Source organism: Marmota marmota, unplaced genomic scaffold, assembly GCF_001458135.2.
Source record: "Marmota marmota marmota unplaced genomic scaffold, marMar, whole genome shotgun sequence".
Taxonomy (NCBI): domain Eukaryota; kingdom Metazoa; phylum Chordata; class Mammalia; order Rodentia; family Sciuridae; genus Marmota; species Marmota marmota.
In genome coordinates, this window is record NW_025999897.1 from 912,046 (window position 1) to 927,807 (window position 15,762).

Consider the following 15,762-nt stretch of genomic DNA (forward strand, 5'->3'; position numbering starts at 1 on the left):
ATTAAAGGTGAAGTAACAATTTAGTGGTCCATGTTGAACCCTTGCTCCTCTGTTAACTGTTTTGCTTGATCCATCTTCTAGGTCCAGTTCCTGGTGGATCATGGAGCCATGATTGAGCATGTTGACTACAGTGGGATGCGCCCTCTGGATAGGGCAGTTGGGTGCCGGAACACTTCTGTTGTTGTCACTCTCCTGAAGAAAGGAGCTAAAATAGGTAGGAGAAAGAAAGATGGCATTGGCCATCTGTGCCCAGGGGCCAGACTGGTCCAGTGGCCTGGCTGCCCTGGGTATTTGGTGTAAATATAGCTTCCCTTCTGCCCTGGCCCAGTTATTGCCCAAATGAACAGAAAAGTTGCTGAGCCATGATCTGTAGTTCCCTGTGTCCAGAGTTTCATGGTTCTCTGCCATGCCCCTAGAAACCTTAGCCAAAAGAAAGCCCTGACCTTAAGCTTAAGCATAGCTTAGTGCTCCCTCTGTACTAGCCCACCCTGTGAGCATCCTGGATCCCTGCAGCGCCATGAGCCTTTGCTTTCCCTTGCTCTGTATGTGCTTCAGACTCTCAAGCCCCTGCTGCTGCTGTCCCAGCTGCTCCCCTCCCCACAGAACTGTAGACAAGGGTTGGCTGATATGCTGGCTTTTTTGCTGCCTGCCTCTCACTGCTGCTTTTTCCTTCTTTTTTTTTTTTTTTTCACCTTCATCCATTTTTTTTTTCCTGTCCTACAACTTTTTGTTTTCTCCTTTCTTTGAAGGTTGTCAGACGTTACCGAGTCGCCCACGAGGTATATTTCACCGCTGTCAGCATCAGGCGTGGTCTGATGGCTTGGTCAGCTTTGCCTTCTCCTCTTTGATTTTAGCCTGCATGAGTTCCCTACACCTCTAATCTTTTAATTTACTTCACCTTAAAAGAAGATTTTTTAAAAATGACTGTTGTAGAGAATAACTTGAACTTTTGATAACTAACCCTGTAAAATTTAGTTCTTAAATAATTCAGGCATCTGTAAACTAATAATTTAACCTTTTCTTCTTTTTGTGGGTAAAGTAGTCCTCAGTAATGTTGGTTTGTTTCGTGTTTGTTTGATATTCAAACTGTGCTCCTGGTTCAAAGTGAATTTCTGGGAGTCCTTTCTGCTACTTATAAATTAAGGGAGCCTTTAGAGTCTTCAGTGGTTTCCCTTCTGTGAAGTACATATTTAAAAAGCAAGAGTCTAAACACCTGGGACTTTTGAGTCCTGGATCAAAAATAAATTAACCTTCTTGGATTTCTCAAACCTTGTGGTAACTTTAATGTAAACCCTTTCTCCTAATTTCCTGATCTAAATAATTCCAAACGACACTATTGTATACTCATAAGAACATGCAGGCTTTGCTGCCCTTCTACGGTGCAAGCTTAGACAGTTCGGATATTCTTATTTTAAGGTGAATACAAATCCAATACAGCTTCTTGGCAGTGGGAGTCACTAAAATACTCCCAGGTCTAAAAGACAAGGTAATTATTGTGGAGCAAGTTGTTCTCTCAGCAGAAATTCCCCCGGGATGTTTTTTTCACCTAGCTTCCTACCACCCTTACATTGTATGAGTTTTTTACCCATCATGCATCCTGTACACTACAGGTCCAGCCACATGGGCGATGGCTACCTCCAAACCAGACATCATGATCATCCTGTTGAGCAAGCTGATGGAAGAGGGGGACATGTTTTATAAGGTGAGGACAGGAGGAACAGTTTCCTCAAAATAGCCACTGTTATCTACACATAGAATCTTCCGAATCTTGGCAATTCTCATCTTTGATTAGAAGCAGAGATAGAATGTCATTCCTTGGTGATGGGTTCCTAAGTTGAGGATCTGGGATTTTGCCTTCCCAACAAGAAAGCAAGAGTAGCCCATACCTGCCTGCAGCTGATGAACCCAAAGCCCGAGTTCAACCTGGTCCCTAACAAGCAGTAACAGATTCTACGTGGAAGTTGCTAAGTGAGAAACTCATGAGACAAGTAAAAGAAAAATTACATAATATAGCTATTTCCAATCTACTGTTCTTAGCTTTCATGTTTAATATATACATAGATTTAAAAGTCTGTAGTAGAATAGCCCATCAGCATCCTTGAATAAAATAAGAAAACCAAGACAAATAGCAGTTAGAAGATTTGTTCAGTGTCACTGAATGACAACCAAAAATATGAAGTTTCTCTGTACTCACAATTTGAGTTGAAGTCTCTGTCCCCTAACATAAACATGGCCCATAGGAAGTTCCTTTAGAACATTCCATGCCAAAGTCATCTTGTGGTGTTTAAATTAGCTGGATCATCTTCTCGTAAAGATGAGTACAAACCAATCCCAGTTTTAGCAGTAGGAATCCCTGAGGCATCCCCAGGCCTAAAAGATGAGGAAACAATTGTAATCATATCATTCTTCCATCGTGTTAAAAGTGTTGAGTTCCTGAGAGTAGAATTCTATTTCCTGAGTACCTTTTGAGTGAGATTCATGATAATACAGGTCTTTCAGGAAGCTTAATCCCTGATGCAACCTTGATTTCACACTTCACAGAAGGTTCTCATTACTATAGGTGTTTTAGTTATGATCTCAGAAGGGCTTCACTGTTGAGAACATAAGCCCTGGTCATAGCATAATTTCTGGTTTTCCAAGGGCAAGGAGACCTAACTTCTAATGAAAATAGGCAGAGGTATTATTGTTCTTACACTGAATTCTACCTTGGAAGACTTCATATCTCTCCTAGCAAAAGGTGCTAAAGGGAAAATAAAAGATCAGGATCCCTGGGAAGTTGCAGCAGTACAGAGTAGAGAAAGGTGGGGGCCTCCTGCATCTCTTTCTGGGATCAGCTTACAAGTTTTCAGAAACAAAATGTAAGAAAAGTTCAAGTCCCCTGTGGCCAGATCCCTAGGTCAGTCATAATCTTTCCTACAAAGTCAGATGGAATCACAGATTCTAAGCTTCACTTCCCTCCTATCACATTCCCCATGCCTTTTCCACCACTGATTGACATTAATTTCTGCCCTAAGATTAGAGGAAACAACAGCAGGACTCTCACATTCTATGTGAGGAAGAGAATATGCTCTCCTGGAGGGAAGCAAGGTAGAACATCAGATAGGAAAGAGAGTCTCCAGACAAGCCAGAAACCACAGGAGAAGCAATTACTGTGGCGTGTTTGTGACTAGGAAGTTAGGTTTGTCCCAGGCAGAGCAGTTCAAGAAAAATGAGTTTTGACATGAGCCAGGTCAGCCCTTTGGAATCCTGTTGGTAAGCTGGGGTCCAGGGCCTTTCATTTGCCAAGACTTTGTTTCTGTGTCTTGTAACTTGGGGGTCCACTACTTTTCCTTTCCTGTCAAGTGAGTCTCCTGTAGAGGAGTTGAGATCCTTCTGTTCTCACCATCAGGGTGTATGGGAGTGTCAACTTCTGGGAGCAGGAAGGATACAGAGATCAAATTTCCTCAGCTGCTCAGCAGACCAACAATGTGCTTTTCTACCCCTATTAGAAAGGTAAAGTAAAGGAGGCTGCCCAGCGCTACCAGTATGCTCTGAAGAAATTCCCTAGAGAAGGGTTTGGTGAGGACCTGAAAACCTTCCGGGAGCTAAAGGTGTCTCTCCTCCTCAACCTCTCTCGATGTCGCAGGAAAATGAATGTAAGTCCCTCTCATCCCCAACTCCTTTTTGCAGTCCAAGAAGTTGAAAGTTCATGCCACTCACTAGCTTGTACTAGGTCCCTGCAGTCCTATCTGCCACAGAGCTTGGTTGTCCTTCACAGAACACTGACATTTGCAATTTGAAAGAAACAAAGCCAACAATCTGTATCCAGAAGTGGAGAAAGTGCTGTGGGCACTTTGTAGCATTCTGAATTTTCATATTTCCCACTAAAAGTGATTGGAATATCATCATCCTCTTCCCTATCCGCCTAATCTATTTTCTGGTCTTTGGGAAAATGTGAGGGCAATAGTCATTAGAATTCCAGCTGCAGTTCGGTACCAATTGTAGTCATTCCCTTCCTTTCCTTCCCAGTCATCTAGGGAAAGGCTGGGAAGACAACTCAGGACCATAGACTTAAAGGTTTAATTTCTAAGGCTGTTCTTGAACTTTTTGCTTCTTTTCTTATCTTTTTATTCCAGCATACTGTGTCCCTTCTTGCTCTGAAAGGAATCTCTGAACTCTTCTGGCCCTTTCTCACCCTAATCGTCCTTGGTCCTTCTTGCCTGCCTTACAGATAACAGTCTCAAACACCCTCAGTCACTGCTTCCACGAATACAGACATTCCTGAGGCGAGATAACTCTCTGAGATACTCGGAATCACTAAGATCACGTCAGGAATTGCTGACATTCGCCAGCCTAGGGTCTCACTATTCCTCAGGAGATAGAAATAATCTAAGCCAAGCAGGAATGTAACCAGAAGCAAGATTTCAGCCTTAGTGGCAAGGAATCTGCTATCAATTTCAGAAAGATTATTTATGTATGTGACCTTTATGTCATCCACCCGAGTCCTAAAACCTGACAATGAAAAGAGCCCTGAGAACAAACATGGCTGTCACAGAGGACACAGTTACGACCTTCAAGGCAGAGTTGTCCCAGGGTGCTGAGAGAAGCAGGAACATGGATTAGATTCCTGCTGAGGGAAGATAGTGTCGGAGAGTCATCTTTGGGTGAAGGCAGCAAGGTTCCTCTGCTTGAGGTTTCTCCTGGGAAATGGAAGCAGCAGCCCCATGGGTTTTCTATGTCCTCAGCTAGTGAGAATGAGGCAAGGCTCAGAATTTGCTGCCAACCTTAGCTTCTTTCTTTCCCTAGCAAATAATCAAATTCTTAAAAGTACTCTCATATTCCCAGAAGTGATGATTATCCCAAAAGAAAAAATAAAAGAATGAGGTAGAAAACAGAGTAGGGATAGAACATGGCCCATATATGTTCATATACTTTCTCTAGCTCCATACTTGTTCAGAAAGTTAATAATTACCTCCCATGGGCCAACACTGGTGCTAAGCACCAGAAGTCTATCTTCTTCAGTAGAAAATTTCTCATTAATTTTTCAGAACATTTTTTACCTATGCCCCAGGGCCTTTGTACTGCCTAAAGCCTTGTTTTCTCCCTTAAGAATCATGAATGTAACCAGAGGCTACTGAGCTATACTATGGCTTTGACATTAAAGAATAAAAGCCCTTCCCCTTTAGCTTAGTATTTAAGGGGATCTTAAAAACCATGGACACTCTATTATAAACAATGCTTCTGCCTATTAGCATTGTCCCACCTGGTCCCCCCTGTTCCCAGGTGTTCTCAAAGAAAAGGCAGATTTCCTCCAGGGAGCCTCCAGTGTAGCCCAGACCCCAGTTACAGCCAGCATCCTCTCTTGTTTTATTTTTTTTTTATTTTAAATGTTTCCTAATCAAGAAACCAAATAAGAGGAAGAACAATTTAGAGAAGCCTCTGTGAAATAGAAAGTACAATTTATTAGACACCTACTATGTGCTAGGAACTACATAGAGCACTTGGATGCTTTATCATGCTCGATCCAACCTGTGAAGTTAAGTATGGGTGAGAAAATACACAGTACTCTCTGAGGAGTTATGATGCAAACCAGAGAACTGAGCCCAGGTTTGTCTGACATCCCTATACCATTTCCGTAGTCGGTACAGTTTGCCTTTACTCAGACCCCTTCCTCCTGGATTCCATAGGACACATTCTCACTCGTCTGTTAGGAAACCAAGGACTAGTGGGCACAGCAGGATGGTGTGGGTAAGATGAGGGGCCACCTGAGGTGGTAATGTCTTGCTGTTTGCCTCATAAGTATGTGTAACGAATTTAAGTTTCCAACTTCAGGAGCTTCACTGTGAAGGGTTGACATTTGGCTTCTGGGCTAAAAAGAATTTGGCTAGAAAGCAGAAAAAGGCCAGATTAAAAGTGTTGTAATACTCTGGGCCATAAAGTCCAGTGAACATTTGCAGGCACAAGGAAACTTTTAGTTTGTGGACCAGTGGCTAGAACCATGGCAGGCATGTCCAGAATCCCAGGTATTCCATCCAGAAATGTCAAAAAAATGTACATATAATTTGTTTTATTCCCAAGTTGTCTATTTTTCATATCTCTTCAATGACTCACTTGCACACCTATTGTAATGACAGGATTTTGGAATGGCGGAGGAATTTGCTACTAAGGCCCTGGAGCTGAAACCGAAATCTTATGAAGCTTACTATGCAAGAGCAAGGGCAAAACGCAGCAGCAGGTGAGGAAAGAGAGAGAGAGAAAGGGTGAAAAGCAAGAGGTCTCTTTTCTGAAAAGCTGGCCAAGGCAATGTAGGCCACCCTGGGGCATATGTACCCAAATATGTCTCTCCTTGAGGACTCTTAGGCCAGGCTTGGGGATGGCTCTGGTAGCAGCACTCAGCTCAAGATCAGCAAATCTTCTGGGATATGGAGACCAAAACCTTATTTTGGGAGAAAAGTAAAATGGTGAATGGCACTTTCCTCCAAGAAGCCTCTGCCATGTGTCACTTTTCAACCACAAATCAGAGAGCATAAAGAGACACTAATGATTTAAAGAGGAAATCACTTAATCAAAATATTCCACTGACCCTTTTAAAGGAAAAGCAGAGTGGATCACTAACTGACCATCACAGGCTCCTCTCTTCATAGACATTTCCGAAACCCCTGGTTTATTTGTCTTCCCTCTGAGGCTCTCCTCAAATCTGGTGGGCATCAACCTTTCTCCTCACCTAAAGCACCACCACTAACACACATACACACAGAGAGTCAGGAGGGCCAAGAGAAATATTGTCCTCAGTTCCTCATGCCCATCTACTGGATAGTCACTAGGTACAAAAGCCTCCAGAAGGACCTAGAACCTGCCATCATTGTCCTTTGGATAACTTGTCACTGCCCTTGATGCCTCCTACCCAGCTCCCCACCATCTCTCAAATTCTGCATGGGAAAGAACTGCTTTGGGTTCACTGCTATGACCAGGCGGATATGATATGGCCATGAAAATCAAACCCAGACTGAGTCAAGCGATGATAGTGGCAGTGATATTCATCTTAACTAGCTAGTGTAACAAAGTTTTCACAGAAACTTTACTATTAAATTTTTTTCCCTTTGGTTTATTCCTTTCCCACAAGGCTAATCACTGCTACTCACTGCTTTGCCAGGCAGTGTTAATAGAGAGGATGGGAATATCTCTTCAAAGTTCACTTTCTCATTGTAAATTGGAATCTGTTTGGGGTAAGCTCAGCTCCAACCTGATTTACCTATCAGCAAGCCTAATCCCTGCCAGCTTTGATGTAGCAGAATGAGACACAGCAGTGCTGTGGGATGAGGGGTAGAAAGGGCAGAGGACAGGGTTCTTGCTTAGAGCGGAACAGGCCTGAAATTTAAAGCCAAAATATTGAGAATATAAAAGAAAGTTTTCTGCTTGATCAGCAAGGTATTTTAATATTAGAGTTACTGTTTTGTTCCTAAGTTATTTGACAGTGACACTGTAAATGACAACTCAACCCTCATACTTCTGATGTGTATTTGGGCACCAAGATAATCTTTCTGAAGGGCCTGGCTGGACTGACACAGTGGGAACTTTTCTCCACTAACCCCAGAGAGGCCAGAAGGGAGATTGAGGATGAAAGGTCTAGGGAATCATTCCAGATTCTTTTTGAATGACAGCCTACTTGTTTCCTTCCTTACAAATCAAACTAGCCAGACATGGTGGTGCACTGAGGAAACTGAGATAGTAGGATCACAAGTTCAAGGCCAGCCTGGGCAACTCAGTGAGATCTTGTCTCAAAATAAAATTTAACCAGGTGTTGTGGTGCACACCTATAATCCTAGCAGCTTGGGAAGCTGAGGTAGGAGGATTGCAAGTTCAAAGCCAACTTCAACAAAAGCAAGGTGCTAAGCAACTCAGTGAGACCCTGTCTCTAAATAAAATATAAAATAGGGCTGGAGATGTGGCTCAGTGGTCAAGTATCCCTGAGTCCAATCCCCAGTACAATAAATAAATCAATAAAATTTTTAAAACAGGCTAGGGATAGAGCTCAGTGGTAAGCGGGCCTGGGTTAACTTCCCAGTACCACAAAAAAAAAAAAAAAAAAAAAATCTAACTAAACCAAATCACCCCAGACTTCTACAGATGCCACCAGAGTTTTCCAAAATAGTAACCATATTTTCAACTCTTGGTGATTCCTGTTGATTCAGAATAACTCCCATCCTTATGTTTGCGTTTTGTCAAGCAGACAGTTTGCAGCAGCCTTAGAGGACCTGAACGAGGCCATCAAGCTGTGTCCAAACAACCGCGAGATCCAGAGACTTCTGATGAGAGTGGAAGAGGAGTGTAGACAGATGCAGCAGCAGCAGCAGCCGCCTCAGCAGCAGCTACCAGAAGAAACAGAACCTGAACCACAGAATGAAGATGTATACTCTGTACAAGATATATTCGAGGAGGAGTACCTGGAACAGGATGTAGAAAATGTTTCCATCGGCCTCCAGACAGAGGCTCGGCCCAGCCAGGGGCTCCCGATAATCCAGAGCCCACCCTCCTCTCCAGCTCATCGGGATTCAGCCTACATCTCTAGCTCACCTCTTGGCTCTCACCAGGTTTTTGACTTCCGGTCCAATAGTTCTGTAGGTTCTCCCACTAGACAGGGATATCAGTCCACCTCACCTGCTCTTTCTCCAACTCACCAGAATTCTCATTACAGGCCTAGTCCACCACATACTTCCCCAGCTCATCAGGGTGGATCTTATCGGTTTAGCCCCCCTCCTGTGGGAGGGCAGGGCAAAGAATACCCAAGCCCTCCCCCTTCCCCACTCCGCCGAGGCCCTCAGTATAGGGCCAGCCCTCCAGCTGAAAGCATGAGTGTCTATAGATCCCAATCTGGTTCACCCGTGCGCTATCAGCAGGAAACAAATGTTAGTCAGCTTCCTGGCAGACCAAAATCTCCATTATCCAAGATGGCCCAGCGTCCTTACCAGATGCCTCAGCTTCCTGTGGCAGTTCCCCAGCAAGGGCTCAGGCTCCAGCCTGCCAAGGCCCAGATTGTGAGAAGTAACCAGCCCAGCTCAGCAGTTCATTCAAGCACTGTCATCCCCACAGGAGCCTATGGCCAAGTCACCCATTCAATGGCCAGTAAATACCAGTCTTCACAAGGAGACATAGGAGTCAGTCAGAGCCGACTGGTTTATCAAGGGTCAATTGGGGGGATTGTAGGAGATGGGAGGCCTGTGCAGCATGTCCAAGCCAGCCTGAGTGCAGGTGCCATCTGTCAGCATGGAGGGTTGACCAAAGAAGATCTTCCACAGCGACCTTCCTCAGCATATCGTGGTGGTATGAGATACAGCCAGACACCCCAGATTGGGCGTAGCCAATCAGCATCCTATTACCCAGTCTGTCACTCAAAACTAGATCTGGAGCGTTCCTCCAGCCAATTAGGTTCCCCTGATGTGTCACATTTAATCAGAAGACCTATCAGTGTCAACCCTAATGAAATCAAACCCCATCCACCAACTCCCAGGCCGCTGCTGCACTCCCAGAGCGTGGGCCTTCGCTTCTCTCCATCTAGCAATAGCATCTCATCCACCTCCAACCTAACTCCTACCTTCCGGCCTTCTTCCTCAATTCAGCAAATGGAAATCCCACTGAAACCGGCATATGATAGGTCATGTGATGAGCTGTCACCAGTGTCTCCCACTCAGGGAGGTTACCCCAGTGAGCCCACTCGATCCAGGACCACACCATTCATGGGGATCATAGATAAAACAGCCCGGACTCAACAGTACCCCCACCTTCACCAGCAGAATCGGACCTGGGCAGTGTCATCAGTGGATACTGTTCTCAGTCCCACGTCTCCAGGCAGCCTGCCTCAGCCTGAGTCCTTCAGTCCACCGTCATCCATCAGCAACATTGCCTTTTATAACAAAACCAACAATGCACAGAATGGCCATTTGCTGGAGGACGATTATTATAGCCCCCATGGGATGCTGGCTAATGGGTCCCGTGGAGACCTGTTGGAGAGAGTCAGCCAGGCCTCCTCTTATCCTGATGTGAAGGTGGCTCGGACCCTACCTGTGGCTCAGGCATACCAGGACAACCTGTACAGGCAGCTGTCCCGGGACTCTCGACAAGGGCAGACATCCCCTATCAAACCAAAGAGACCATTTGTGGAGTCTAATGTTTAAAAGACGTTTGTTGGAGTGAGACCCATATGTTTTCACTGCACATTTTCAGGCTTGGTTTCCACATTTGAGGTAGTTCTCTGGCTTAATTTCTCATGTAGTTTCTGTGTGGTGTTCAGAGGTGGCAGCCCACATGCTGAAATTCTTTGCATGCAGCCGACTGGGAAGCTGGCCTCTGGTGAGCCAGAACTTTAGTTTCTCTGGTCTGTGCCCCAGCCACATGCTCTCTCCCTCTCTTCAGATGCCAACGAGGAGATTTTTGTGCCGTGTGCTTTAACCCAGGGAGATCAGACATACTGGTCAGCTTTTTCCAGGAGACAATCGCTTTCACTGATGTTCTTGTTGTATAAATGTCTTTTTTTCTTTTTTAAAAAGTAAGATGTTCTTGTTCGTTTTCTTCTAGGAACTTTAGAAAGAGTGTGATGCCCCTTTGCCTTTGCATTCTTATCCAGTGTTATCCAAATAGCCAGCCCCAGTGCATTTGTGTCTCTTCCCCCAGACTGTCAGCCAGCTCCGTGCAGTCATCAGATCTAGAATGTTCATTTGCATTATTACTGGTCTTCCTGTGGGGTAAAATAATCAAGGAGGGAGAGAGAGAGAAGAAATAAGTCTGTTAAACTGGAAGAAAGGGACTGGGGATATACCTCAGAGGTGGAGACTTGCCTAGCATGCACAAGGCCCTGGGTGCAATCCCCAGCACTGCCAAAAAAAAGTCGGGGGGGTGCGCAAAATAATTATTTAAAATGTCGCTACATTGGTTTTCTAAGAGGCATTTTAATCTACTGATCTGATTTTCCAGGGGTAGGGAAGGGAATAAACACACAGAGAGAGGGCGAGAAAAGAAAGATTGTTCTGAATTCTCGGTGAAATGCTATAGAAAGTCTGTGTTTAAAAAAGTCTACATTTTAGATCCTGAAACACTGAGCATTTGATTCTGCAAAAAGCGAGCTTCCTGAAGGTTGGCTGGTACAATAAGCCTTTTAGCTGTATCTTCACCTAGAGCCAGATTTTGTTCTGTTGGCCCTCTTTGTTCGAACCCAGATGGTGTTATGAGGAACTTCGTTCTTTGAGAAGCTAATCGGATTCTCTTGGGACTGTAAGATTGATTGCCAGGATTTCTACCCAGGGCCATTGCATTCCATGCCTATTGTTATCTAATTCCATTTTGAGATCTGTAGCTTCATTTTCTACTATTAGAGGAATTTTTTTCTTTTTCTAGGAGTGTTTATGGGGGTGATATTTAAAAATCATACACAGCAAAAAATGTTTCAGGGTGAAGACGGACCCCTTTTTGCCCTGTCTTCTAGCCCTGAGTTGGGGCACAACACAGATGGCAGGTTTCTGCTCTAGTCACTCTCTACACATCTTCTAGGTCTTGTGGTTGTTCGCTCACCTGACCTTTGAGTGATGGAGGCCACCATGAAATGGACAGCAATACCACTGTGACCAAAGCCTTAGCACAGTCCTGGCACTGGCTGCACTCAATTAAGAAACTCCACCCGACAAACTAACCTGCTGAAATTCAACAAAAGAGCATTAGTTCTCTGCTATTAGGAATCATTCTGCTCCTGTTAGTAAAGGGCTACAGAAAGAGCAGTTTCCTGAATAAAATCCAACTGTGACCAGACCTGTTTGTAGTTAAAGTATTCAGAAAGGATCATTAAGACATGGGGAGCATAAAGCTGAGATCAGAAACATCTCTACTGACTAAGATCCTACCAAATAGATGGACCCCTGAGCCCCAAGTCCCAAGCCTGAACAGGCCAGGATTCACCTCTGTGTGCCGGAAGCAAACAATGGGGCCAACTGAAGACCCAGACACTTTTTCACCTGGTGTGTAAAGACTGCCTGCTACTCAACTAGACCTGGGTGGGCAGCAGTGGCCTCTACGCATCGATCTCTCTCCATCCCTCATCGGGAAGATGAAGTGTGGGCTAAGGGTGTAGCTCAGTGGTAGAGTATTTGCCTAGCATGTGTGAGTCCCTGGGTTTGATTTCCAGCACCCCAAAAAAAGGAAAGAAGAAGATGAAGTGGTATCAGCCTGTAGCTAGGAACCTAGCAGCCTCAGGTGTCTTTTTGGCCAGGCCTCAGGCCTGTTGGTCTATTTGCATCTCATCCCATTTTAACCACCTCTTAGTGGGGAGCTGCTACATTTTGAAGAATTTCTTAGTCTATTAGAAAAGTGTCCCTGCTTATTAAACAACACATACCACCTGCACTTGTCTGTCCAGGTGGGGAGGCAAGTCATGATTTTACAGTTATGCCATTGATGCCACCTCTCCCCAGGGTCTCCTCTAGGTTTTCCAATACAAACAAAGAGATTCAGGGTCTACACCCTATCAGGCAAGAAATCTAAAATGTCATAGTCAAAATGCAATTTCTATTTTAGCCATGCAAAAGGGTGTAGATATCACTTCTGGACTCCAGTTGTTTTTGATCAGAAAATGCCAACAGGAGTTAATTGGGGCAAGAGACAAGGTATTTCCTTGGAAGCAGACTGCCTGTGCCCTGTTTTGCTACATCACTGCCATGGGATGATCTTAGTACTGTATTTTAGAGATACCCCTTCCACAGCAACAAACATTTGCCGAATTAATGTCTGGCTTCAGGTGGGAGGAAATGTTTCAAAGGAACCTGGTAAGTTCCATTCACCCAATTCACATCACTCCCTGAAATGGAGACAGAGGTGACAACTTCAGCTTATAGGTTTCTCACCAAATCATATGTTCCATTTGCCTAGAATCCTTGCACTCATGGGTTTCCATCACATCCTGTCTATAAATGGGTGCACTTTACTGTTTGAATTTGTAACTCTGATAAATACTGGATATTTAGTTGTGAGTAGTGTCTTCATTAGAAATAAGCAGAATCGCTCTTGTCTTTTAGTGTATTTTTCAAGAAAAAAAAACAAGGAAAAGAAAGAAATCAAGCAGTGGATCACAACATTTATAGCACAAGAAATAACTGTTGTATATAAGCATCAAAAAGATTAAGAATTTTTAAATACAAAAAATATTTGCAGTGATTTTAAAGTGCTTTTCCAGCAATTTTCTTAGGGACTCCTGAGACATGGTTACTTTATTTACTGGATCAGTAAGGCACACAGTTAACAATTAAAAATTAATGTTTATTTACAAAGTAAAGGGAAAACCTGTGTAACATGAGAATTTGGCATGGACAAAATGGAGACCATTTTGTATCTGCTGTTGTATCTGTCTGGGTTGCAGATGTGCACTATTAAAGTCCCAAGTTAATAGAGCACAAACCCTTCTTGTTCCTCTCCCCTGCGCCCTCTTTTTAGATGTGTTTAGCTTAAACTTGATGGCTCAGGAAAACTCCACTAATTAGAATCGTGTATAGTCAATGTCCAGATATACAAGTTTGCCAATTTTGGTTAAGCCTGGATTATTAAACACTTTTACTAAATTATTATAAACAGAACAGCTTAGAGAAAGGTGTTCTCAGTCCTTATATTGTATAGTAGTTTATGAACCCCTCTAAATATTGGTATTTTTATATTCCAGAGATGTACCCAATAGAAAAATTAAAAATTAATTAGTGTCTAATTTAATATCCATAAGTATTTTTCCTTGAGATTTAGTCACATACAGTGAATATGTGGATGTCACTTGTGCTTCACCATGCTTTACCACTAGGTGTCGCTGTGGCTCTGCACCACATTTGTCTGGTAGCAAAAAAAAAATGGCAGCATCCCCTCCTGAGGAGCCGCTTCCAGGGCAGCAGGCAGGCCCATAGATTCAGAGGTTCAGGAAGAAGGGAACACAGACCTGGAAGGGGTCTTCATGTATTCATGCCAGTTATAGCAAGACAGACAACACTATCTGCTTTGGACCTTCAGCCAGACAGAGGCTGGGAGAAGGCCGGAGAGAGCTCCCTTGCTCTGGTGAATGGATGGGTATGCAGAGGACCTTTTTCTTCCCCCCTGAACATCCCTCCTCTCAGTTCCTCTCAGCCACCAACTTTTGTAACTCCAGAAGTGTTATAGTTGGGTGGTTTGATTCAAAGATAGTTATTTTTCTACTGTAGAAATGCCTTGGACAAAACCAGTTGCTCATTGAATCTTTGCCACAAAACGGAACATGCTCCCCCCAGGGGCAGGATGTGCCCACCCCTGTGCCCCATCTCCCACTGAGGCTCCCAGTGCTCAGCAGCCTCGCCCACCCCACCTGTGTGTCCTCAGGCTGCCCACTTCTCAAGAAGCAGACCTGCAAAGGCAGCCTGCTGCAGCCTCCACGAAGAGGGCTGCTACCCTGCTGCATGCTTGCTGAGAGGTGAGGCTGCTTTTCTCTAGGAATTCCAGACCAACCATCTACCATGACTAACAACAATGAACAAAAGGGCTTAGGGGTAAGAGCTACCTACAAAGACGTGTCATGGAAACCTTCACCATGCAATGCCTTGAACTCAGCTCTGGCTGCTCCCAAGAAAAGGTGGCTGGCTGGGAGCCTGGACACAAGCACAATGGGGCTGGTGGAGCCACTGTGTGGAGCTACTTGAATTATCACTGGGTCTTCATCAACTCCTTTTATAATACAGACCACTCAAGGGCTGAAGTGTTGGTAACCTTCATTTCGGTGTCCAATGCCTCACAGCAGCTGAGCAACCCTGAGATGCTTGTGGCCACATGATTGCCACAGTCAGAGCTTTGAAAGTCAGTACCAAATGAATGCATAATTGGACACCAAAAATCAAGTGTTACTTTCATGTTTCCTCACCCCGTCATCTCATTTCCTCCTGCTGACTCTGTGATGCCTACACTAAGCTGACCAGTCAGGCTGTGGCTGGGTGCATATGGATGCAGGCCAGCATCGCTCTCGTTTTTTAAGATAGACCTACTCTGTGGACAGGAAGTGGCCTAGCTGCTTAGTTGTTGTAGCACCTACTGGCTGAATTTTTCTTTGCTAACCATTAACCAGGAAATTTGGCAAGGAGGACTCAACTCACTCAGTCAGTCCTCAGGACCAGAGTAAATTCTGCAAAATTCAGTACTTGAATGTACCTGCCTTACTGTGTACCAATTTACTGGGGTAAGAAAAGAGAGAGAGAGATGCTGGCTCCAGATCTCCACTCCATTCACAGATTATTTTGGAAATCCTGTAAGTCACACTTCCTGTTCTGGGTTTTTGTTGTTATTTACCTTTGGCTGATTCCTGCTGAGTGGGGCCAGTTCCTTGTCAGGCTCAGGGCAGGTGCCATTCTCAGGCATGGCCTCCTTTCCATCTAGCACAGCATCTGTATCTCTGTTCTGTCTCCTCCAAATCCAAGATGATTTTAATTAGTACAGACATGTACAGTCTACAATTAAAGAGTGATTTGTACTAATATGATTTTGATTCTTCCTCTTTGCTGTCCTTTCAAGACACTTGCTGGAAAAAGCTTTAATGCACTTAGTTTTCCTTTAGGTTTTCTATAACTCAGATGTAAAGGACTTTCTCTGTACAGTATATTATCCAATGCATGTTTGTTCTCTATCCTGATATATTGAACACCACACAGTCGTGAACTCGTGCAGTGGGGATGCCCCACACCCAGACGAGGCCTCTAGCCCCGTAATTAAGGAAGACACTTTCCTTTGCTGTACTTGCTTGAGCAG

At 44.3% G+C, this 15,762-nt stretch overlaps 1 protein-coding gene and 1 long non-coding RNA gene across 9 annotated transcripts in view; one reads left to right on the top strand and one right to left on the bottom strand.

The window, feature by feature from the left end:
• The window catches only part of Tanc2 (tetratricopeptide repeat, ankyrin repeat and coiled-coil containing 2), a 429,902-nt gene extending 419,125 nt beyond the window's left edge, over positions 1 to 10,777 (top strand). For 6 of the 8 annotated variants that reach the window (XM_048798117.1, XM_048798121.1, XM_048798122.1 and 3 more), the window contains 6 exons: positions 82 to 214; positions 750 to 779; positions 1,611 to 1,702; positions 3,489 to 3,635; positions 6,114 to 6,214; positions 8,210 to 10,777. In XM_048798117.1, coding sequence (XP_048654074.1) covers positions 82 to 214; positions 750 to 779; positions 1,611 to 1,702; positions 3,489 to 3,635; positions 6,114 to 6,214; positions 8,210 to 10,151 — 2,445 coding nt within the window. In that variant the 3' untranslated portion in view covers positions 10,152 to 10,777. The remainder of the gene's footprint in view (positions 1 to 81; positions 215 to 749; positions 780 to 1,610; positions 1,703 to 3,488; positions 3,636 to 6,113; positions 6,215 to 8,209) is intronic. The other 2 variants (XM_048798120.1, XM_048798124.1) reach the window with 1 other exon arrangement.
• On the bottom strand, positions 70 to 8,683 carry LOC125615077. Its single transcript, XR_007345628.1, has 3 exons — positions 8,554 to 8,683; positions 2,195 to 2,370; positions 70 to 205 (listed from the first exon to the last, which is right to left on the bottom strand). It is a non-coding gene; the product is annotated as an uncharacterized LOC125615077 (long non-coding RNA).
• Positions 10,778 to 15,762: the final 4,985 nt, after the last annotated feature.